This window comes from Chiloscyllium plagiosum, unplaced genomic scaffold, assembly GCF_037043375.1.
Source record: "Chiloscyllium plagiosum isolate Xiang-an unplaced genomic scaffold, Cpla_swu_hap1 HiC_scaffold_30, whole genome shotgun sequence".
NCBI classification, from domain to species: Eukaryota; Metazoa; Chordata; class Chondrichthyes; order Orectolobiformes; family Hemiscylliidae; genus Chiloscyllium; species Chiloscyllium plagiosum.
In genome coordinates, this window is record NW_028270168.1 from 6,912,226 (window position 1) to 6,937,638 (window position 25,413).

Below are 25,413 nucleotides of genomic sequence, written 5' to 3' on the forward strand. Positions count from 1 at the left end.
GATAAGGTTCCCCATGGTAGGCTACTGCAGAAAATACGGAGATATGGCATTGAGGGTGAGTTGGAGGTTTGGATTAGAAATTGGCTGGCTGGAAGAAGACAGAGGGTAGTAGTTGATGGCAAAGTTTCTTCATGGAGTGCCGTCACTAGCGGTGTTCCGCAAGGATCTGTTTTGGGACCATTGCTGTTTGTCATTTTTATAAATGACCTGGAAGAGGGGTTAGAAGGTTGGGTGAGCAAGTTTGCGGATGATACAAAAGTCGGAGGAGTTGTTGACAGTGAGGAAGGATGTGGCAGGTTACAGCAGGATATAGAGAAGCTGCAGAGCTGGGCAGAAAGGTGGCAAATGGAATTCAATGTAGCTAAGTGTGAGGTGATTCACTTTGGGAAGAATAACAAAAAGATGGGGTACTGGGCTAATGGTCGGATACTTGGTAGTGTGGATGAGCAGAGGGATCTTGGTGTCCATGTACACAGATCTCTGAAAGTTGCCACCCAGGTAAATAGTGCGGTGAGGAAGGCATATGGCGTACTGGCTTTTATTGGTAGAGGAATTGAGTTCCGGAGTCCTGAGGTCATGATGCAGTTGTATAAGACTCTGGTGCGGTCGCATCTGGAATATTGTGTGCAGTTTTGGTCGCCATACTATAGGAAGGATGTGGAGGCACTGGAACGGGTGCAGAGGAGGTTTACCAGGATGTTGCCTGGTATGGAAGGAAGATCGTATGAGGAAAGACTGAGACACTTGGGGCTGTTTTCATTAGAGAAAAGAAGGTTTAGGGGTGACTTGATTGAGGTGTACAAGATGATTAGGGGGTTAGATAGGGTTGACAGTGTGAACCTTTTCCCGCGTATGGAGTCGGGTATTACAAGGGGGCATAGCTTTAAATTAAGGGGGGGTAGATATAGGACTGAAGTTAGGGGTAGGTTCTTCACTCAGCGAGTCGTAAGTTCATGGAATGCCCTGCCAGTAGCAGTGGTGGACTCTCCCTCTTTATGGGCATTTAAGCGGGCATTGGATAGGTATATGGAGGATAGTGGGTTAGTATAGGTTAGGTGGGCTTGGATCGGCGCAACATCGAGGGCCAAAGGGCCTGTACTGCGCTGTATTCTTCTATGTTCTATGTTCTAAGATTCCTGATGAAGGGCTTTTGCCCGAAATGTCAGTTTTCCTCTTCGGTTGCTGCCTGACCTGCTATGCTTTCCCAGCACGAGCATCTGCAGTACCCACTTTCGCCTGGTAATAGTTATACGGCAAAGAAAGCTTTTTTTTTGCACAGAGTGAGGAAAATACTCTGTATTTATTTGCAACCATCAAACATTTGCAAAATGTGTTACACTATCGCCAATGCAATACCTTTTTTTAAAGTGTGCACACTGCAGACACATACAGATAGCAATATAATAATGGGCAGATAACCTGCTTCATGATGTTGATGGAGGATTAAATATTGAGCAGGGCAGCATGGATAATTGCCCTACATTGTGACTCTTGCATCCATCTGAAAGGGTTTTGCATTTATGCCTCAATCTTTGGATTAGCACCTCATTTGAAAGACAGGGACCCTGACAGTACAGCACTTGCTCTGCACTGTATAGAATGTGGCCTTGGTTTTTGTAATCCAGTCCTGGTGTAGAAATAGAACCTAAAACCTTGTGATTCAACATTAATAGAATACTCAACTGAAGCACAGGTAACATGAACCAATGAGATAGGCCCCAGTGATAGGGCGATCCAATCAGCCAGCCCCTTAATTACTTTGAACCCCATCTTCACCTTGGTGACTATCCAGTACTGTAGATTTCCAAGGAAACTTCAACAAAAAAACATTTTACTTTTGCCTGGGAGGTGATGGTTAGAAAGACTGAAGAAGCCACCTCATTTCTTGGATGTGATAAAGGCAGTCCACCAATCAGTTAGTCAGCCAAATGGGGAATAAACCCTTGGGTCAGAGACTTCCTTTAATAAGATGTTAGGCATGTTGGCTTTTAAATCAGACTGCTGTCATCAAGGCATGCAGATGTCTCATGGCAATAGGTAAAAGCTGAACAGATGGGTTCTTCTGCAGGGTCCTGGTTGATATTTATCCCTCACCCAGCAGTTACCACTTTTGCAGTTTGTGGTCTTTCACTATCTGCTGAGGTGGTATTGTCAATGGACTTAATCGAGAGGATGAGGACTGTGCTGTGGGGGTCATGGGTTCACATCCCATGAGAGCAGCTGGGAGAATTTGACTTCTTTGATTTTCAAAAGAAAATTGGGAATTAAAAGCTTGCCACAGAAATGGAGATCATGGAAATATTGTTGCAAAGACCCAATTTGTTCATTCATGTCCTTGAGGGAAGGCCATCTGCCATCTTTACCAGGTCTGGCCGACAAAGTGACCCTAGACCCAAAATGAAACAGTTGACTCTTAAATGATCTCTCTCAAATGTAAGTCACTATGTTGTATCTAGTTATCCAGCACAGAAGAAGCTCTTTGACCAATCAAGTCTACCCCAAAACTATCTGCACTAGTTTCCAGAACTAGGCCCAGAGCCTTGAATGTTATGTCACCTCAAGTGCCCATCCACATACCCCAAAAAGACTGAGATCTCATAACTCCACCACCCTCCAAACAATGCATTCCACACTCCCATCACATTCCAAGTGAAAAACCCTTCCCCAAATTCCCTCCAAGTCTTCTGTCCTTCACCCCAAAACCATGCTTCCCCCAGGAATGGCTGCCTTCTATCCAACTTGTCCATGCCCCTCATAATTTTGTACACCTCAATCAGGTCCCCCTCAATCTTCTCTGCTTTAAAGAATGACCTGAGCCCATCCAACCTGTATTCATAGTTAAACTGCTCCAACCCAGATAACATCCAGGTGAATGTCCTCTACACCCCCTCCAGCGCAGTGGTATAACTCTTCCAATGTGGAGACCAGAACTTCTACGGTACTCCAGCTGTGGCCAAACCAAAGTTTTGTATAGCAAATGCAGCAATACCCAGACAATAGCGAGTTCTGTGTTGACAAGTGGCAATTAATTTCCTTGCCACACAAATGTCAGACTATAGCCATCTCCAACAACAAAGAATCTAATTGTCACCCCTTGATATTCAGTGATACTACCATCACTGATTCCTCCCACATTAAACGTCATGAGGGTTACCATTAACATGGAACTAAACTGGGCTGGCCATATAATACAAGAACAGGTCAGAGGGTAAGAATCCTGTAGTGAGTAACTCACCTCCCAACTCCCCAAAGCCTGTCCACCATCTACAAGGCGCAAGTCAGGAATGTGATGGAATTCTCCCCACTTGCCTGGATGGGTGCAGCTCCAACAACACTCAATAAGTTTGACACCGTCCAGGGCAAAGGGGCCCAATGATTGGCCCTTCATCAACTATTTTAAATATGCACCAAACTACCACCAACTCACTGTAACAACAGTACAAGATGTACTGCAGAGGGCATGGATTTAAGGTGAGAGGGGAAAGATTTAAAAGGGACCTAAGGGGCAACTTTTTCACACAGAGGGTGATGCATGTCTGGAGTGAGTTGCCAGAGGAAGTGATAGAGACTGGTACAGTTACAACATTTAAAAGGCATCTGGATGGGTATATAAATAGGAAGGATTTAGAGGGATTTGGGCCAAGTGCTGGCAAATGGGACTAGATTAATTTAGGATATCTGGTTGGCATGAACAAGTTGAACCAAAGGGTCTGTTCCCATGCTGTACATCTCTATGACTCTAAATCACCAAGGCTTCTTCAACAGCACCATCCAAAACCACAATCTCTTCCATCTAGAAGGAAAAGAGAGTTAGTTACATAGGAACACCACCACCTGCAAGTTCATCTCTAAGCCACTCCTCATCCTGACATTTTTTCATGGTCATTGGGTCCCCACTCTAACAGCACTTTGCATAAACTTACATCCGAAGAACTTTGGGGCTTTGGAAGGCAGCTCATCCTCACTTTTGAATTATGGGTATGGACAATAAAGGCTGGCTGAGCCAGCAACGTGCCCCTCCCCCACGCCCATGATTGAACAAACCGTATCGGCTGTTGTGCTTCTTAACGTTGCAAAAGTTATGTCATTCAAAAGTGCACGATTGGCTGTAACACATGGGACATTCTCAGGCTGTGAAAAATGCGACATAAATGTAAGTCTTCGCTTTTTCTGTTAGTTGGATAGTTTGCATCCTAGCATATCTCTGTTTGCAGAATCAAGTGCTCTTTTCACCTCTCCATTTGTAATTTTGAGCACATTCTAAAACTTGTATCTGCCGTTCATAAGCTTCCTGGCCACTGCAGGTAACTTTTCCTCTCAAGTCACAGAATTTTTACAGCATGGAAGAAAGCTATTCAGCCTATCGTGTCTGTACTGACCCTCTGAAGAGGCTTGTCATTTGCCTTTTCCCCACTGCCTTGCTAATTTTTCCTGTTCTGAATAGTCTCGATGGATAGTGCTTTAGGCTGAATTGTGGAGTGATTTACTCATATCTGTAGATTTAAAAAACCTTTAGTGGTGCAAACACTATTGTTGACATGCTAATGTTAGAGATTCTTACAGCTTTTGCTGAGATTTTCCCAGACAGTAACCTTTCGTTTGTAGCATGTTGCTGGCGTGGTGATAGCTGGGGCTGCTGTATGCCACTATGGAACAAATTAAATTGGTTATTTGTGATTGATATCTGAACTTGCCAGTCAGACTTAATCATCATTTCAGTTGATTTGCTGTGTGTTTGCATTGTAATCCTGATGAGAAGCACTGACTTGAGACAGATTTACCTTTTGTACTCCCTGTCAAATGTACTCAGAAACATTCATAAACTTCTATTTGCTAAATCACAAGAAAAGAAGGAGCACTGTTGTATAAACAGTTGGGATGTGCTTTCCTTATTTTGGTAACTTCATGTTCAGTTCTGACCCCTTCTATTCAAGCCCTTTTGCTGTTTTTAATGAAGGACTTTTTTTTTCCCCTGCAGGTTTTGGCAGTTAGAAGAGGGCCAACCTGTTAGTTGTAGTGTATATACATAAATCTCTCTGGAATGTACCAGCAGGCATTTTCTAACATACCTCGTGCGTATAAACAGCTATTACAGTGTCTGTGCCTCTAGCCCATTACAGGGAAAAGTTTGTTCTGAGCGCTAGAGGAGAATTGCCGTGAATATGATTGTTTTGAAACATTGACAGCAATGTGCAAGCTGAAGAATCCATGTATCAAAGTGCTGTCCCTGTCTTTATTCCCCCTTCCCCTGAAGATTTACGCATGAAGGAGCTGAGCACTTGGCTGGTATGTTCTTTCCTTATTAATGTGAAATGTGGTTTTATTTGGAGCTGCCAGTATTTGGCACAGTGATTTTTAATGTGAACATTTCCAGCCAAGACTGATGGCATGTTATATCTTTTTATGAATATGAGGCGTGCATCATTTTGATTGACTCCAAAATTATGCTTCTGTAAATGACAGTATCTCACAGGAAGGATAAGGCCGGCTTTTTTGCATTGTTTGCCTGTTTCTTTAATTGGATCAGAGGTTTATTCTGTTTCGTAGACATTGGACTCATTAGCAATATCCATAAAGGACAAATGCACAAGAAGGGAATCATTGCCAAACACTTCCAAATGTTATGATTTTTATAGAAAATAATACCCTGCATGTTGGGGATCTTAGCACTGAGACTTGAGAATTAGTGAATGAGAGAATTGGGAATATGCAAAGCTTGCTTTGAATATCTTTACATTCCTAGGCCCAGAATTTTCCCAATCTCATTTACACAAGTTTCTATGCTGACCTTGCTGAGGGATTTCTGTCTAAGTTCCCCGCAGAGCAGCAAGTGGAAACCAATGGGAAATGACTGCAGACACTGGGCTGGTCAAGGACAGACCTGAGGAAACTTGTCGAGCGGGGTTTCCCAAAGTGGAGGTTGGGACCCCAAGTGAGGTCGCAGAGCTGAAATCTTAGGGTCGCAGGGTCTGAGGCAGGAATGGTTGCCATTGAGCTGTGACCAAGTTGTGATAGCTCCCGCCTTGCCGCTCTCTAACAGGCCCCAGTTCTCCCAGCATTCCCCTGTTCTCGCTGAAGGCCCTGTAGCGTATGCCCATCTCGAGAGGTGCAGTCATAGTGGGAAAGGGTAAGGGAAGCACTGTCAGAGAGCACTATAAAATGTACAAGTATATGCCCTTCAACAGGGTCAATGCTGGAAGCTGTCTCTAAATGTATCATTTCCATTGTTAACTAAATTCCTTTCTCTGTTCTGGATGGGTTTTTCCATCAATCAATTTACATTTATCATTAGATTCTTAATTCCAGATATTTATTGAATTCAAATTCCACCAATTGGCTTGACAGGATTTGAACCTGTGACCCCAAAACCTTACCTGGGTCTCTGGATTAATAGGCATAATGCCACAATGCCATCATCTCTCATCTTGTTTGTGTGTGTAGGGGCCAGCACAATCAATGCTGTGTCCCACAGTCAAGTACGTTGTGAGTTAGAATGAGGATTTCCACCCCACTCCCTTCTCCAGGGGACCACACCATGGTTTGCTCGTTGGGTCCCCCATGTCCCACAGTTGGGTGAACACAGTACCAATGACAGAACAGTGAGGTCTTTAAAAGGGCATTAATTAAAGAGAAATCCTATCAAAGGGTCAGGCAAAAGGCTAATGTATGTGTGAAGATGATTATAATTCTTCTGGACTGTGGCAGATTTAAGGTACTAATTTTAATTTTGAATACAATCTGCGCAAATCCAAGCACTTAATTAGAGTGCTTAAAGTGCTCTACCTAAGCCTTTGTTCCAGTATATTTTATTATCTCACTGCAACAATTGTGTTACAGGACAATCTTTATTTTTCTCTGCTTTGTTGCTGCTAGTACCTTTGGGAATTAATTAAATGACACACTCACAATGTAGTCTGGCGATGAAATTTCTCTTGCACGAACTCCATTTAATGATGTTTCGAGCAGAATTTTGCTGAAATAATAGTCTGTTGTCTTGGCAACTTGAAGCAGGATAGGGGAGGCTGTATTAGCATTGTTCACGCTGTTTGTAATGAAGGTAAAACTAACTTGTGTATTTGATGCAGCCAGGGAATTAAATCGATTTCATAAATAGTGGATCAGGCCATCAGCTGTTTAAAGATGTGGGAGAGAAGTTTTAGATAAGTAGAGTCAGTTGTTTGTGAAAATCAGGCTGTTTGGCTATGCCTCTAGAGGAGGTGGGACTTGAACCTGGGCCTCCATGCCTAGAGGCAGGAACACTCTGATTGTGCCACAGGAGTCCCAAATTTAGATTTGTGTTGAATGATCATATTAACTTTCAGCCACGTCTCTGCAAGCATCCTTTTTACTTATTTATTAAAGGTGAATTTAAAATTTCTCGTTGCGTCAAATACTTTACTGCACTAATGTAAATGTTCAAGCGGAGTCGTCAACTGTCCCTCAATTTGAGGATGCTGTTTATTCAGAGTTGAGCTCCTGCCATGTCTTTGCAGGCGTTACTTCTGACCTGTATATCTTCAGGAACATAAGGGCAGGATATCCCAGGATTTAGTTGGATCTGCAGCGCAGAATTTGATTTGTTTTCAGTTCTTTTCTCCTGCTGCTCTGCCTCATAATTAAAATGCCGTGACTTAAATCCTGATGTAGCTGGCCGTACGAGTCATTGTTGTTTTGAACAATGAGCAGCAACCTGCTCTCAGTCATTAATGTCAATGCTGCTGTGCATTAAAGAAGGCTTCACTGTGTCTTTGAAGTGTTTTCTTTGTCCTTTCCCAGAACACAGGTCATTTGAGAGTTCAGAAAACATGACCTGACAGGGAGAGATGGTTTTTTTTGGCCATCGGGATACAGCATTCAGACTATCAAAGAGAATTTTGCACTTTGACCTGAATGTTTATAGAGCTAGCTTCAATAAATACATTAGCTTTGGTTGAACAGTCCTCCCATTGAGTCTGGAGAATATGGTAGAGGCATTGCTTGTGGAATTTCTCAAGTGCTGTTCCGAATCACTAATATACAGTCCAGGTCTCATTGCAGTATAGTGTAGGATGCCTACTCATCACAGTATGGCTTCTGTTGGCTTATGAAGATCTTTTTTGGTCACACACTGCCTCCTGTGGTTATAGGAAGCTGAGTTGATCCCATGTTGGATCTCCTTGTGACTTTTTAGAACATCAAAGCATAAGAACTAGGAATGACAGCAGGCAACGCAACCTCCCGATGCTTTGCCTCTGATATTTCCTTGGTGGGGGGGTCATCAGGGTTACAGTGGCTCAGTGGATAGCACTGTTGCCTCACAGTGTCAGGGACCCGGGTTCGATTCCACCCTTGGGTGACTGTCTGTGTGGAGTTGACATGTCTTCCCTGTGTATACGTGGGTTTCCTCTGGGTGCTCTGGTTTCCTCCAAGAGTCCAAAGATGTGCAGGTCAGGTGGATTGGCTGTAGAAGGTTGCCCCATAATGTCCAGGGATGTGAAATGCAGGATTATGGTAGTAAGATTGGGGCTGTGGTGGATCTGGATGGGATGCACTTTGGTGGGTTGTTGTGGAATTGATGGGCTGAATGGCCAGATTTCACATTTGCTGTCTTAACCATACAGCAGCTGAAGTGATTAATTCAGAATCGATGAACTTTGGGCAGGAGCCTCTTCTTTACCTGTCGATTGGCAGGACACAGAACACGGAAAAACCCTTCATTCCTGAAGCCAATTCCATCACTCAGTGAGATCAAACCTGATCCATTTGGCCTCCTTTGTTCCCTATCCTTTCATACTGTCACCAAAGAAAAGTCTTAAGCCCTCAAAACTGAAGTCTTGGTGAAATTGTTATTGCTTTGGTAACAGTATGTAAGGCACCACCACCAGCGAGTGACATTTTACACTGTCATTTTATTTTGCTCATCTAGAATCCTGTCCCGTCATTTGCAGAGGGAGCCTGGATTGCTGTCTTTCAAAGGATGGTGCTGTCACGCACCAGAAAATGACTGAGCTCTCACCATGACAGCCAGCGGATAATTGAGTGATAATTAAGTTTCAGTTGATTGTTTTGTTCCTGCAGTGGTCATCTCGAAGAACCTGTCCACGCCGTCGGAGGTGAATTCAGAGAAACAGATCATGCAGACCTCGGTGGAAAACATTTCGGAGCAACTCACCGTCCAGCGGGGCCGCAAGCCAGGCAGGAAGAGGAGCCGCGTGGGCCAGGCACCTTGTGTGCACAAACCAGAAATGCAGCACCCTGTCCCCTCGCTCACCAAGCCAGTGGAACCCTTAAAAATCCCAAAGAAGAGAGGCCCAAAGCCTGGGACCAAGGTAGCACCTCATCATCAGAGTGACAGCTGGCCTGCCACACCGCACTTCCATTCTGAATGTACCAAATATTTAATTTGAAAATAAAAAAGAATGGAAATCATCCACGGATACTGCCTGACCTGCTGTGATTTCCAGCATTTTTTGGTTTCACTAGATCCTAGCATCTGCAGTACATTGCTCCTAGATAGTTAATTTGATAGTTTTTATTTTGGAACATGTACCTGTCCTGTCCCTTTGCCACTGCCTCAGGTGCTTGCTACTTCTAATGCTAAGTCACTTCATGGAGTCAGTTGTGGCATTGATTACTCTTCAAGCTCATGTCTAACATCACTGTGTTCCTTTGTCTCCTTTATTGATTCCTGGGATGAGGGTGTCACTGGCTAGGCAGCATTTATTGCCCATCCCAAATTGCTCAGTGGGCAATTGAAAGTCAACCACATTGCTGTGGGTCTGGAGTCACATGTAGGCCAGACCAGGTAAGGACGGCAGTTTCCTTTCCTAAAGGACATTAGTGAACCAGATGAGTTTTGCCTGACAGTTGGCAATGGATTTACAGTGGTCATGAAATTCTTAATTCAGATATTTATTGAATTCAACTTCCACTATCTGCTGTGGTGGAATTGAAACCCAGGTCCCAAGAATATTATCTGGATCGCTGGATTATCAGTCCAGCGATAATACCCCTAGGCCATCAACTCTCCTTGTCACCCAAGAATATCTGTTACAGTTACAAATTATAGGAGCCATTATAGGGGCTGGTACCTGGGCAGATAGTTGCAGATTGTAAGTGTGGGAGAGAATCTTGATCCTAATCTTTAGTCGTTGAGATGAGTTTTAAATTCATCTTCTCATGTAGAATGACCAATATATTTAAATATATGTGCATTTTAAAATTGTGCAATTTCAGCACTTTTAATGGATTGCAAAAGAATTTATTAAACTATTTTGAGTTGTCTAGAATTTTCTTTTTGTCCTTGCAGTGAAGCAATTCTAATTAAGCGCCAAATGATTTGATCCCTAAATTGTTTTTCTGTTCTGTCAGCGGAAACCCCGTGCCCTACAGAATCCTGTGCCAACTTCCCCTACCTCGAGTACACCAGAACCAGACACGAGTACAGTTCCTCAAGATGCAGCCACTATCCCCAGTGCAGCCATTATGCAGTCTCCAACAGGTAAGCTGAAAGTGCCTTCAACATTAAGTCAAACTGATTCTGAATGCTGGAAGTACCCATTTGTTAAACTGAGTCTTCAAGATTACTAAAGTATTAATACCTACTGTTGCAATAGGAAGCTCAGAGAAACAGATCTTGGAATACTTGTCCACAGATCCCTGAAGGTGACGGGACAGGTTTATAGGGCAGTTACAAAAATATACAAGACATTTGCCTTTATCAATGTGGTCTTGATTGTAAGGGCGGAGAGGTAAATACTCTCTATGGGTGGTGCGTTACTATTTAAAAAATAGAAAGAGGATGGTTATGTTGGAGCTGTATAGAACTTTGGTTAGGCCACAGCTGTAGCACTGTGTACAATTCTAATCACCACTTAATAGGAAGGATTGAATGCATTGCAGAGGAGATTCACCAGGATGTTATATTTCAGCTTTGCACAGAGGTCGGACAAGTTCATAGAATCCCTACAGTGTGGAAGCAGGTCATTCAGCACATCAAGTCCACACTGGCCCTCCAAAGAGCTTTCACCCTGCCCTACCCATGGCTAATACACCTAACCTACACATGCCTGGACACTATTTCCGCTGGCCAATCCACCCTAACCTGCAGATCTTTGGACTGTGGGGGGAAATCCACGCAGACAAGGGGAGAACATGCAAACTCCACACTGACAGTCACCCCAGGCTGGAATCGAACCTGGGTCCTTGGTACCATGAGGTAGCAGTGCCAACCACTGAGCCACCATGCCACATGGGTTGATAGAGATGTATAAGATTATGAGGGGCAAAAAAAGTGTAGATAGAAAGCAGCTGTTCCCCTTAAATGAAAGGAGCATAATTTTAAAGTCAAGCAGTTTAGAGGGGATTTTAGGAGAAGTTATTTCCCTCAGAGGGTGAGGGGGGGTTTGGAATACACTACCTGGGAGGGGAATTGAGACGGGAAACCTCACGACCTTTAAACAGTACATGAATAAGCAAATGAAGGGTCATAGCATTCAAGGCTATGGGCCTAGTGCTGGAAAGTGGGATTAGTGTAGGAAGGTTGGTGCAAACTCACAAGGTTGAAGGTCTTGTGCCCTGTGACTCTCCGACTCTTATGCAGAGCACTTTCAGGCCTGACAAACATTTTGCATTATCACACTGAGTGGCCTAGTTCATAGAGGGGGTGGGGAGGGGGGGTTGATGATCCTGTCCTGCAGTGCTTACCTATTTTGTCCGAAATGTGTTGAGCTTTGTATAGTATTGGTTGCCTATGACTTCTGTGTGAAGATGTGGAATGTAATGATCTATTTTCTGTATGTTTTGTTCAGTCTGTGTTTACTTGAACAAAAATGGCAATGCAGGACCACACCTGGACAGAAAAAAGGTACAGCAACTTCCAGATCACTTTGGACCTGCTCGGGCTTCAGTCGTCCTGCAACAGGCTGTTCAAGCCTGCATCGATTGTGCATACAACCAGAAAATGGTGTTCTCCTTCCTGAAGCAAGGTCATGGTGGAGAGGTGATATCTGGTAAGTGAACCCCCGACACAAAAGTGTGATGCCATTGAAAGCTCTGCTTCCAGCCATCGCTCTTTTGACTCTGTACGCAACTCAGTTCCCCTAAAATAGTCTGGAAGGACAAGTGCTAAATTTGACTCCTTTCAGACATGGTGATAAATCCTCAGGACAGTTCTACACAACAGAGATTCGCATGGAATTGTCGTGAGGTCGTTTCCATTGGAAATGTCAGTATTGAGTGGCATACCACCACATCAACAAGCAATCATTGAGAGCCCAGGGTTTGGAATTCTGACATGTATTTAATTGCAGATTTTGCACTTTAGCACAGAACTCAAAGAGTTCATATTTAAAACAAACAAGCTATAAGTAACATTGAATTCTTCACACATATGTTGAAAACCTGTGGTTATTCCTGTTTTTTTTAATTCACTCAAGGGATGGGCATCACTGGCTGGGCCACCATTTACTGCCCATCCCTAATTGCCCAGAGGGCAGGAAAGAGTCAACTGCATTGCTGTGGGTCTGGAGTCACATATAGGCCAGACCAGCTTAGGGTGGCAAATTCCCTTGCTAAAGGACATTAGCAAACCAGATTGTTTCTTCGACAATGGGTTTCATGGTGATCTTTAGACCCTTAATTCCAGCTTCCTTATTGAATTCAAACTCCACCATCTGCAATAGCAGGATTTGAGCATTAGCTGAGATTTTAGATTAGTAGTCTAGTGATAATATCACTCTGCTGATAAACAGAATGTACCTCTTCCACAAGAACTAATAACCAATACATTGTGATGTTCCTTAGTTCAGTGAATTATTCTTAATTTCATCTCTTTCTCTTTTTTGTTTGCCTTGTTCTGTTTCCTTAGCCACATTTGACTGTGAACAGCACACGTTAAACCTGCCAGCTGTAAACAGTGTTGTCTACGCCCTGCGCTTTCTGGAGAAACTGTGTCACAGTCTGCGATGTGACAACCTCTTTGGGAATCAGCCTTTCAGTCAGATCAGTGCAGCTAATCACAGCACAACCGAGTATGGAAGTGACCGGTTCATGCCAGGTACAGCCTGCAAGAACGATCCCTTCAGGATTTTCCCAGCACGTTTTGATTAAGTTTCTCCCTGAAGGTATTTGTCCAAGTGCTGGAAATGTGACACATCTTTATTTTGTCCAAAAAAGCATTTTGCAAGATTCTATTTGATCAAAATTAAATATTAGAAGAGAAGTGAAGATAAGCGATCATCATTTCCAGCATATTAATTCAAAAATGCAGGGACCAAATCTGGTATCTCCTTGTTTCTATTACATAATTCCTTACTAAGTAACCACAGAGAAAATACTGCAGGTCTGGGATAGGATGCATGTGGCTCGGGAGAAGAGATGTGAAATTGTTCACTTGTTGACTTCCCTCCTGAGGAGGAGGCTTCTCATTGAGTGAGAGTTCATGGAAGAGAAGCCACAACAAAGCCAGCTCAAAAAAAGCAAAATGCTGTGGATGCTGGAAATTTGAAGTCAATGCAGGAAGTGCTAGAGAAACTCAGCAGGGCTGGCAGCATCTGTGGAGAGAATTAATACTTTTGAGTCCAACTCTTCAGAACTGAAGAGAGGTGGAAATGTGTTGGGTGTGCTGTGGGTCGGGAGATGGTGCAGTAGGGCTGGTCCAGCAAGTGAAAAGGAAAGGTTCAGGGAACTGCACGGCACAATTTTAGTAATTAGCTGTTCATCTTTCACCAGGAAAGACCGAATCAGCAGGAGCAGCTGTTCAGGGCCCAGGCAGAGGGACAAAAAGATACACACAAGATTCCCCACCATTCAGCGCACCTCTGTCACCCAAACTACCAAAAACCGATCGGCATCCTTCAGAAGGTAAGTTCTTGACTGGGTCTACTGTGCGTCTCATTGTTCTTCTTTAGAAATTTGTTTTGTCTCACCTTAGTAATATTGTGTGTGATTTCATGAAGCTAATTTTTCATGCCAAATGCAATTTTCCAGCTGAAACGTTTGTACTGGAAGATGTGCACCCAGGTCCCCTGGAACACCGGCTAGATCCCATGGATTCTGCCCTTAATTCTGTAAATTCGTCCAGCCTTCCTTGTCGGAATTCCAGGGATTTCCGAGCCTTTCGATCTCTGCATCACTCAATGAGCCTAACGCAAAGCAGTGCAGGAACCTTGCGACAGCTTAGTTCTGGAGGTAAGATGTTCTGTCCAGTTCTCCATGGCTCATTTCTCTGCTTGCTTTGCTGCTGATTCTATTTGCTGCTGCAGAAAACTAGCCACCAGGATACATGAACATCAACTAGCCACAAAAAGGCATGACCCACTCTCACTAGTATCCTTACATATAGATGAGGAAGGATACCACTTCGACTGGGACAACACATCCATCCTAGGACAAGCCAAACAGAGAGACCCATGAGAATTCCTAGAAGCATGGCATAACAACCGGAACTTTATCAGCAAACCAATTGACTTGGATCCCATTTACCACTGCCTGCGAAAAAGAACAGGAAATGACATCATCACATGAAATGATGTCACCGCAGGAAATGACATCACCAACCCAAGGAAACCTAAACACAAATAGAAAGTGGGCCAGGCCACCAATGCTTCATCCAGAGGCTGGCTGATGATGGTACCTAGTGTGGTGACGAAATGTTTGAAAACGAACCTTCCAGCTCGGCGAGCAAACCTAAATCCAGAACCTCAACCTGAGCTATAAACCTTCTGAAAACTCACTAAAATAATAAAACGTAGACAATTCCTCCAGTTCTTACCCCTTATGCCTCTCCATTCCCCTCTATCAATGCCCTCATACACCCTGTGCCAACTTAATATCAATATCCATCCACCACCCTTTCCCTCTTTGCTCTCCATGTCAACTCTTCTGCTTTTCCAAAAGTACTCACGCATGAGAAAACATAAAATTCTGTTACTTCAAGTTCTATAACATAGGTGACTGACACTTAATCAAGAAAAGCATTCTCATTTAAAAAAAATACATGCTGACCATTCTTGATAAATTTGACAAGTCTCTGACAGATGTGACATTTCTTGAAACCTTATTTAACAGTTCCAACTGCTTATGCACCTTTTACGCACAATCTTCTCTGCAGCTAAAAATCCTAAATGATACCTAGCTCTGACTCCAAAGGTATCCTCGGACCAAGTCTCCCGGAATACATCATCTCTGTTCAGGGCTACATGAATAGGTGGGAAACACACGCATCTACAAGTTCCCCTCCAAGTCACTCTCAATAAATGCAGGTCCAGTCAGCGAAGTCCACAGCCCATGATGAAATAAAAAAAAACAGCAGTGGATTCTCTGAATGTGCTCCAGGAGGTGCTTTGTTATTGTGTTCACCTGCTCAAAGGGTTAATCTCAACCTAGTCACAGTAGAAGTGAAGTTGAATTGCAACAGTTTTCATACTATGTAGCACTGGGACTCTTCATCGAAAATGTGTCGTTTTCTGCAGAACGGCTTTGAGGAGAGGGTGAGGAGTCCCATATTCTAATCGCTTGTCATTTTGTGACCATTTCCTAGGTTCTGACAGGTTTATGGGAGCACGGGATCCGCCTCGTTTGATCAGCAGAGATCCAACCAGCTGGACTGTCGAGGACGTGATGCAGTTTGTTCGTGATGCAGACCCACAGTCTCTGGGCCCTCACGCAGACCTATTTCGAAAGCACGTATGTATGCAGCACTGTATTGGCACTTGGCCCTGCACTTAAACAGTTGCATGGTTCAGGAAATTGGCCATCTCTGGTCTGTAAGCTTTCAACTGAAGCCAAATCATGCTTGAACAAACACCAACATTGCAATAATAAAGCAAGTCAAATTTCAGAAGTGTCTTTGTTATTGTAGTGACCCATAAGTATCAAAATAGCATTTTTAATTAAAAAGTTCTTTTAAGTTATGTTTCCATTCTCCCTAATCCTTTCATCCTTCCTCCCATTTTGATATTTTGATGTACATTTTAATTTATACATTTTCCTCCCTACCTAATTTATGGTTCTCTTTTATTAAAAAGTACGAAATCCGATTAAAGATTTTTGTCCAACCTTTCTGCTTCTCCCTGGTTTCCATGTTTAGACAGAGAAAAGATTTATTGCAAAGAGCTTTGTTGTAGCAGTACAATATCAGTGCGTCGTCAGATCAGTGAAGCGTGGTGTGTATCTGTGTCAAGTTACACTTTTTTTGAAGCCAGTTGATGAAAGAATGTTGATCCCAATCAGACAAATGTCTGCATGCTGCAATAAATTCAAAATCCAAAGATTTAGTATTGCCTGGAGAACATTTAAAGGTGAATTTTTCATGGGAATTGTAGCTAAAGGCACTTATTTTTGAAAAAGATTACTTCAAACGTTTTTTTCATAGAACCCCTACAGTGCAGAAGGAGGCCATTCAGCCCATTGAATCCACACCGAAACTACAAAGAGCATCCCACACAACCCCAACCTTATTCCCCCAACCCCACATTTACCATGGCTAACCCACCTAAACCTGCACATCCCTGGACACTATAGGGCAATTTAGCATGGCCAATCCTCCTACCCTGCATAACCTTGGACAGTGGGAGGAGACAGGTGCACCTAGAAAAAGCCCATGCAGATAGGGGGAGAATGTGCAAACTTCACACAGACAGTCACCCAAGGCTGGAATCGAACTCTGTCCTCGTGCTGTGCGGCAGCAGTGCTAACCACTGAGCCACTCTGCTACCCAAAGGGACCCAAGCCAGGTCCAGCCAGTGAAGTCCAGATCCCATGAAGGAATTAGAAAAAACACTGGATTTTCTGGGTGTGTTGCAGGAAATGGGACCCAAGGGTGCTTAATTCTCCTGGAAACTTTGTTTGTGATCAGCCTGCTTTTCAGAATTACATGGCATTCCTCATCCATGGTCGTTAAGTAATAAAATAGTTTGAAATTGTGAAGTTTGGAATATCCTAGACTGTACCACATGAACCTTTCCATGCAGTGTATGTGATAAGGTCCTTATAAATAAGAACATAAGAACTAGGAGCAGGCTATTGAGACCCTCATGCCTGCTCCACTTAAAGCAATTGTGGCTGATCTCCTAGTGTCAGCCTCAGCTCCACCTTTCTGCCTGCTACCGTAACCCTTCAACCCATTACTAATTACAGTGACTATTCTGCCCATCTCTTCCTTAAACATACACAATGTTGTGGTGTCACTATACTCTGGTGTAGTGAACTCCACAGATTCATGATTCCTTGGAATAATTGCTGTGAGGAGGAATGTTGTGATGTTGTTGCTCATGGTCATCCTGTTTCAAAGAGTCTACCAAGAATCATTAAGGTCTACAGCTCAGAAAAAGGCCCTTGGGCCATCAAGTCTGTTGCCATCTAACTACGCTAATCCCATTTTCTAGCACTTGGCACATAGCCTTGTGCACTTGTGATGCCAAAGCATACATTGAAATACTTCTTCAATGTTTTGAGGGTATTTACCTATCCCATCCTTACAGGCAGTGAGTTCCAGATTCTGACCAACATCTAGGTGAAGATGTTTTTCCTCATCCCCCGAATAAAACTGCACAAAGGCTGGTATCCTACCAAGTCACCCTTTATTTACATGTGCACAGTACATGGGCTCTGACCAGCCAGCTCAGAGCCAGTCCCTAGAATGAGAAGACCCCCTGAGACTCCTGTTTATATCTGTCAGCCAGGGCTCCCTTATTGACCCAGGTTAACAGGCCCAATCAGGGAACTCACGGTCAACGAGATCCACCTGGACAACCTCATTCCAATCAGGACATGCTCTGTATTCTCTGCCCTTTTCCTTAAATGCATGCCCCCCCCCACAATCTTTCCATGAAGGGGAAAAGTTTCTCCCTGTCTACCCTATCTATACCCCTCATAATTTTATATTTCCACTGTAAATACTAAAGGCTCAGTGAGAGTGTTGAATATTTCATCATCTTTGGGTTCAGAAGATTTATGACACTTGAGAGTCAAATCTTCAAGTAAAAGTTTGTACATGAGGAGTACCTAGTTTTATAACAGCCTTCAGCTTAATCCCATATGCTGCCCTTGATTGCTAAATGTTGCCTTCTATGGACCCCATAAGCACTGCACACGGTTTCATCATCTTGTGCCTATTTCACTGGTTATGTAGCTGCCTCTGATTTATCAAAATCTGGCAAATAGGCTGATTTAAGGGATTATTTCTAATGCCATTAGACTCTACAGATGTAGTGGTTGTATTATTGAACTAAAGGCCCAGAGACCTGGAGCATTAATCGTAGGAGCATACATGTTAGGAGCAGGAGTACTTTGTACATCAAGCCTTCTGTACCACTTAGTACAATCATGGCCATTCTGATCAATCTCCATTCCTGCTTCCTTCCAACAAACTTTCATTTCCTTGGCTTATCAAGAATCCATTTAACTCCGCCTTCAAAGTAAGCAAAAACTCTGCTTCCATTTCCTTTTGAAGAATCAAATAGTATTGACAATGAAATAAATCCCTCCCAAGACACTTTGAAAATTTGAATTTGGTTTTAAAAGCCTTTAAATAGGAAGCTGATGGCATTTTTACAAAAAAAGACATAGCGATTAAGAGGCTGTCAGACTGTTGTAGAAACACAAAGAGTAAATATGTCACTGCTGCATGTTGGAGCCCCTTTCAGAACCCAATCCTACACCAAAGTGACTAATGCTTCACTTCTTTACGAAGTGCCAAGGAAGGTTTTGGTGGTTCTGTTTGCCTGGAGCACTGATTTAATGGAACTCCATTGGAATCCAATGTTTCAAGGTGTTCCAAAGCTCCCAGTACAAAACATCAGTTTCCCATTTTATTCCAACAGACTTTGGAAAGATTAGTGCATTTACAGTTTAGAAAATGATGCTCATTTGTTCAAGGTCTTTACTTTGTGTTGTCACTGGGAGAGTGACACTCATCAGTATTGTCAAAATCACTAAAACTAAATCTAAGGTTTGGTTATTGTGTATGTTTTGAAGACAACTATTGCAGGATAAAATGAGTTGATTTCTTGCTCACTTGGATAAATCGTGCCTCTGAATTGTACTTTACGTTGCAGGAAATTGATGGAAAGGCATTGCTTTTGTTACGGAGTGATATGGTGATGAAATATATGGGACTGAAGCTGGGGCCAGCCTTGAAGATTTGCTACCACATTGACAGACTGAAACAGGGCAAGTTCTGATTTTGAACTCATCGTATCGGAACGTACTTGGAAACTACCAATCTCCAGAAGGAGCCACTCCCCGCCCCCTATTGAAAGGAGCACATTATTGGGGATTTACTCACTTCTGGCTCAGCATTCAAATGCTCTGTGTCTTTCAGCAAAACAGTGATACCAGCGGAACAGGATTTTTCAGTGCTTGATGACAGGAAAAACTTTGGACTTACAGATTTTCTACGTAAAGGCTGCAGCCTACAATGAAATGTAGCCGCTCTGAATTTTCAGTATTGGATAGGGGAGGTCTCTATCCAGCTGACATGAAACATTTTAGGAAAATGCTCTCGATATTGCTGTTGTGTAGCAGTTGTATTTCATTTTACAAGATTCTTTCAGTTATGCATTACTTATTCCTCCTTACAGTGCGACCGGCTGTATGTTGTACAAGCATTTCACTGTGATTGGCATCTGCTAGTGACCAAGAATCACTTTATGCTATTTGGTCGCGTCTCTCATGCATTTTAAGTGCTGGAAGGAGTTAGTGAGACTCAAAAGCAGTGATGAAGCGATGCCTTTTATTTTTCTTCAGTTTGCTCCAAACAGAGAAGAAAATTTTAAAAGTAAGTTAAAGGAATTTTTTATATTCTATAAATCAAGTTTCTAAACTAAGACTCTGAGGAGAAAAATAGGGAAGGTGTTGTTATTCCTTTAATGACAAAAAGAGTCAGTATTCTTTTTGTAGCAAGAATCTAATTTCTGTACTGCAACACTATGTACAGTCCCTTTTTCTTTTGCTAATACACGCTGTATTTTATTGTTTCTTCATTTTTGTGACCAACTCTGAAGTTTTGTACAAAATATTATTTAGCAGAATTGAACATGTGGCATTTGTGGTTTCTACATTTTTGCATATTGCAAATGCCCAATTAATACTGCAAACTAAGTCGATCCAAGGAAATCCATAATTTAAATGGCCTCTTTTTTTGAAAGGAAAATGTGTGCTTTGCCAATACTTCACGGTCATCCACTCTCGTCCCATCCCCCCCCCAAAACCCTTCTGAAGACAGTTGCTAGGATACAGTTTCAATGGGTGCTGGTCACTCTCTGCCAGTTGTGAAGTTGGCAGGTAGTTAAACTTTTGGGGAAGTTACATTGAAGCTCAACCCTGCCTTTGCCCACATGCCCTCTCCAGGAGGAGATGCCAGTTAATAATCGAGAATTGGAACTCTGACTTCTCTTCAACCTCCAAGCCCAAAGCACCGAAAGCTCATTGTAAAATAGAGATGACCATTTGAGCTGAGATTGGTTTATCCTGTGCAGACTGGATTATTGGGCAAAACAGGCTTTACTGTTGATTTAATTATGTGACTGTTCCGATATTGTGCAGTTTGTACCCCAGAGGGAAAGATCAGCAATGCTTGGAAATAATCATATTGTTTGGACTGAAATAAAAGGAAAACGCTGCCAATGCTGGAAATCTGAAATAAAATCAGAAATTGCTGGAGAAACTCAGCAAGTCTGGCAGCATCTGTGGAGAGAAAGCAGAGTTAATGTTTCGAGTTCAAGTTTTTAATTCAAAATTGCAGAAGAACCGAAAGACTCATATGGTATTTGAAATGTTGGTTCTACTTCTCGCTCTACAGATGCAGCCAGACCTGCTGAGTTTCTCCGCTATTTTCTGCTTTTATTACTAATCATACTAGTTTCTCCATTTTAAGTCATACAAGATGAGTTGGACCAGTATATCTCATTTATCAATTTTATAGGTTTTTCTTTCTGGGACAGGAACAGGCCATTCAGCCGACCTGGTCAGTGTCTAACAGTTCACACAAGTCTCCACCCATCCTGCCTCATTGTAACTCATCAGTCTATCCTCCGTTGCTTTCTCCCTCATGTGTTTATCCAGCTTCCCCCTAAACACATCTATGCTATTTGCCTCAATTTCTCCATGGCCTAGATTAAATGCTCCCTTCTAGCTGTTGGGTTTGAAGGCAGAGTAGGGACGTAGGGGCAAGTTAAGAGGTTACAGGCACTGGATACTGCAAAGGCTATGGGCTCTGACAACATTCTGGCAATGGTATTGAAGACTTGTGCTTTAAAACTTGCCGCACCTCCACCCAAATGTTCCTGCACAGCTACACCATCTACTGACAATGTGGAAAATTTCCCAGGGGTATTTTGTAAAAGCAGGACAATTACCATCAATCTTCCTTTGATCATTAATAAAGTGATGTCATCAATAGTGCTACCAAGCAGCATTTACTTACCTGCTGACCAATGCCAGGGTCACTCAGCTCCTGACCTCATTATAGCCTATGTTCAAACTAGAACAAAAGAGCTGAATACCAGAGGGGAGGTGAGATAACAGCCCTGACATCAAGGCCACAGTTGATTAGATTAGATTCCCTATAGTGTGGAAACCGGCCCTTCAGCCCAACCAGTCCACACTGACCCTCCGAAGGGTAACCCACCCAGACCCCAGGAGCCCTAGAAAAACTGGAATCACTGGATATCAAGGAGCAAACTCTCCGCAAGCTGGAGTCATGCCTGACACATAGCTTCCTATTGTTTGTGGTTGTTGGAGGTCAGTCATCTCAGCTTCAGGATTCCTCAAGGTAGTGTCATCAGCCCAACAATCTTCAGCTGCTTCATCAATGACCCTCCGTCCATCATAATGTCAGAACTTGAGATGTTTGCTGATGATTGCGCTATGTTCAGCACCATTAGTGATTCCTAACAATATCCAGGCTTGGGCTGATAAGTGGCAAGTTACATCCATACCGCATGCATGCCAAGTGATTGAGAAGAGAGAATCTAACCATCATTATTTGACATTCAATGGTGAATGTCAGTGAATCCTAACAATATCAAGATCTTGGAGGTGACCATTGGCCAGAAACTGCACTAGACAAGCCATATAAATACAGTGGCTTCAAGGGCAGGTCAGAGGCTGGGAATCCTGCAGCAAGTACCTCACCTCCTAACTCCCCAAGAGCACTCTACTACGTATAAGGCAGGAGTGTAATCGAATACTTCCCATTTGTCTGGTTAAAAGCAGTTCCTCTCAACACTCAAGAAGTTTGACACCATCCAGGACAAAGCAGCCCCTTTGATTGGCACCGTATCCATAAACATCCACTCCATCCACCACTGACGCTTACAACAATTAGTGTATGTCATCTACAAAATGGACTGCAGAAATTCATCAAGGCCCCTGACACAGTGCTTTCCAAACCCATGATCACTTCCATCTAGAAGGACTAGGGCAGCAGATATATGGGAACACCACCCCCTGCAAGTTCCCCTCCAAGATACTCACCATCCTGACTTGGAAATATACGTTGCTCCTTCACTGTCGCTGGGTCAATACTCTGGCTTTTTACCACACACATGCAGTGGTTCAAGGAGGTAGCTCACCACCATCTTCTGAAGAGCAACTAAGAATAGGCAATAAATGCTGGCCCAGACAGTGACACCCAACATCCCATGGATGAACTATAAAAATAAAAACTATTTTACCCCTAGTGGGGGATGAGGCATGTCACCCACCCATAGGGCAATTAAGATCCTTATGTGGTCAGCTAAAACCCACTTATGGGACCCATCCTGTCACTGACCAATAGTGAAAGAGGCTTCTGCCAAACAGCCCTGCACTATTGACTGGGAATAACTGACCACAGTTCTTTAAGGACAGGAAGATTCTGAAAGTTCTGGCATTCTGCTTAGCCGTGCAGTTTGCCAAACACTGTCTGGCAGACTGGGTCTCTCCTTAAAATGCCCTCAAACTCCACCCCTTTGAAGGATCTCCCCTACTCAGGAATCCCTGGCTAGGTTCCTCTTCATCACAACTTCTACCAACAATGGTTTCTCCAATATCGGCCCCACCATTCTCACTTTCCATCTCTCATGGAGGTCAATCGACCTGACCCCGAACAAGACCCCTCTATTGGAGGCAGGTCCTCCTGTGGCTAACATCACCTTTCACCTTAAGGAACAGCTAACCTGCCACTTCCTTCCTCAAGACCAACCCTTAGGAAAGTCTTGAGTGGAGCGGGGGAGGTCGTGGGATCCTGTTGAATCCAGTTCCTTTTGGTTACGTGTCCCAGCGATTAATTCCCAGAGGAGAACAAAGAGCTTGTTTTTAAATCATCAATTTAATAACCTGAACACCATTCAGAATGGGAAATGGTTGTTTGTTCTAGTTTGTTGTTTAAATGTGTTAATCGAGAAATAGAACAAGGGCTCATGATGTGCTAAGCAGGTTGAGCTGCTGAACTGTTTAGCTGCTATCCTACCCACTCCTACAAAACGAAGTCCCTCTAGAAACATCCACTCCCTCCACCACCAACTCTCAGTAGCAGTAGTATACATCATCTACAAGATGGAGAGAGCTGCAGTTAACAAAATAAGTTCTCTTGCAGCAGTAAGTCAAAAGCTTGGAATAATATATTAAATTCTGATCAATGAATAGCCACCACCTTTGAGTAAATTTAAGAAAAAAATTAATTTATACTGTATGTGATCTTCAATACGGTTTTTGCCTCCAATCACTCACCATGTATAATACATGAGTTTGGCTGTTTACAAGATTATCCATGGTTAGCTTATCCATCTTCTTTGTCCCTCCTCCCTCATTTTATTCCTGTCTTGCAAAGTAACCCATCAAAGAACTGAAACTAATTAAATTTGGTGTTTTATTTTACCAGAGACAGTTCAGAGTCAGAATTCTCTCTGGAAGAGATTTTGAATCTGATAGCTGGACTGTCTGGTGGAGACAGTATTGGGGGAAAATAGTTCAGGAAGCCTTGCATGGTGAATAAACTCCATACACAGTATCGGTGGGCTAACTGGTCAATTTCTTGTCCTATTTTTAAGGCCATTTGTTGTAGAAATTATTCCTATTCAGGCTGTACCCAGTGGAAAGTGTTAATACAGATGATTCTATTCATTGACCAATTACCATACAAGTAGCTGGCGAACTTCACATTTTAGACAGAGCGTTGATTCTCTCCGTCCCTGTGGTGTACATGTGGGTGAATTTCCCAGTGAGCTGTTAACACGTCGAAAACCTACAACATTCTTTTCATGACTCCCAATCAATGCCAATTGAGAACAAATGTCACCTCAGGAAAGAGTTAGCTCAAGAATGTACAGATTATGCATCATATGTGACCAAAAATATTGTCATAGCAATGAGATGACCTTCTTTTAAAATTCATTCATGGGATGTGGATATCACTGGCTGGGCGACTAGAAGAAGGAAAAGTCCCTAAAACAATCCTCCTTAAATTTGGACTTAAGTGCATAACATAATGAAAATATTAACAACAGTGTTAAATTCTTTTTTTAAAACTGAATGACAAAATGTTTTGGTTTTAGTACACTAGTATACACCTGGGGGTAAAGTTAATCTCAATGATTATCCCAAGTTTGTGGATACGTTCATAGCGCCTGACTCACTATTGCAGGTTTGATTTGTACCAAAGTGTGTTTCTTTTTGTTACAACCAGGAGGATGGAAGAGATGTTTTGCCTTGATTGCCAATCAGAGAGATTTCTTTCTGACTAATTCTGACCTGTAATAGCCAACAAAAAGCTGTTAAAAGACTGAATCTTATTGCTGCTGCGGTTTTGTGATAGTGTCATTGTCTACCATATGTGATGAACTGCTCAGAAAGCCTCTCGGCGTTAATTATTCATGAAGATCAGTCTAGGCAATGAGACCTATTCCTGGATACTTTTAAAACCAGATGCCTGGGATAAAACAATAAGCTATTTACTGCATACAACTGAGGTTCATTAAGGATAGGATGATTGTGAATCTTCTTGTTTGTACAGTTTGCCAAACATTGTCTGTGGTAGTACACTAACCCAGGAGCGAAGTATCACATTCTCTCAGTCTTGCAGCAGCTCCCCCCACCCCCCCAGTATGTAGCACTCCAATCAGGCATGGCTACCAATGTGATGCACTTGGTTTAACAAAGATGTCAGTTGTACATTGATTATCAGTACATGACTTTGGTCATTAAATAAACCAATAATTTATTGTAAAACCTGCAGTTGACATTCGTCCATATTCTCATTTGCTCCAGACGCAGTATATGATTTCTGGGTGATTATTGATTCTTGCAGGTAAGCATATTTCCTCAATGATCAACTGTGTGAAGCAAAGGCTAGTGAGCAGGACGATGATCACAAGTCAGTCAGCTACTGTCTTTGCCTAATGTACTTTCCTACATGGAACGCTAGGTATTAGGCACTGTGTCCCTCAAAAG

The 25,413-nt window shown here is 42.8% G+C and overlaps 1 protein-coding gene across 7 annotated transcripts in view; it reads left to right on the plus strand.

Annotated features, from left to right (window-relative positions):
* LOC122563483 (polycomb protein SCMH1-like) overlaps positions 1 to 25,191 on the plus strand; it is a 204,065-nt gene extending 178,874 nt beyond the window's left edge. For all 7 annotated transcript variants that reach the window (XM_087976703.1, XM_087976702.1, XM_043717253.2 and 4 more), the window contains 8 exons: positions 9,058 to 9,308; positions 10,351 to 10,480; positions 11,790 to 11,990; positions 12,848 to 13,036; positions 13,711 to 13,842; positions 13,969 to 14,169; positions 15,521 to 15,666; positions 19,038 to 25,191. In XM_087976703.1, the coding sequence (XP_087832829.1) occupies positions 9,058 to 9,308; positions 10,351 to 10,480; positions 11,790 to 11,990; positions 12,848 to 13,036; positions 13,711 to 13,842; positions 13,969 to 14,169; positions 15,521 to 15,666; positions 19,038 to 19,163 (1,376 nt within the window). In that variant the 3' untranslated portion in view covers positions 19,164 to 25,191. The remainder of the gene's footprint in view (positions 1 to 9,057; positions 9,309 to 10,350; positions 10,481 to 11,789; positions 11,991 to 12,847; positions 13,037 to 13,710; positions 13,843 to 13,968; positions 14,170 to 15,520; positions 15,667 to 19,037) is intronic.
* The last annotated feature ends 222 nt before the right edge of the window (positions 25,192 to 25,413 follow it).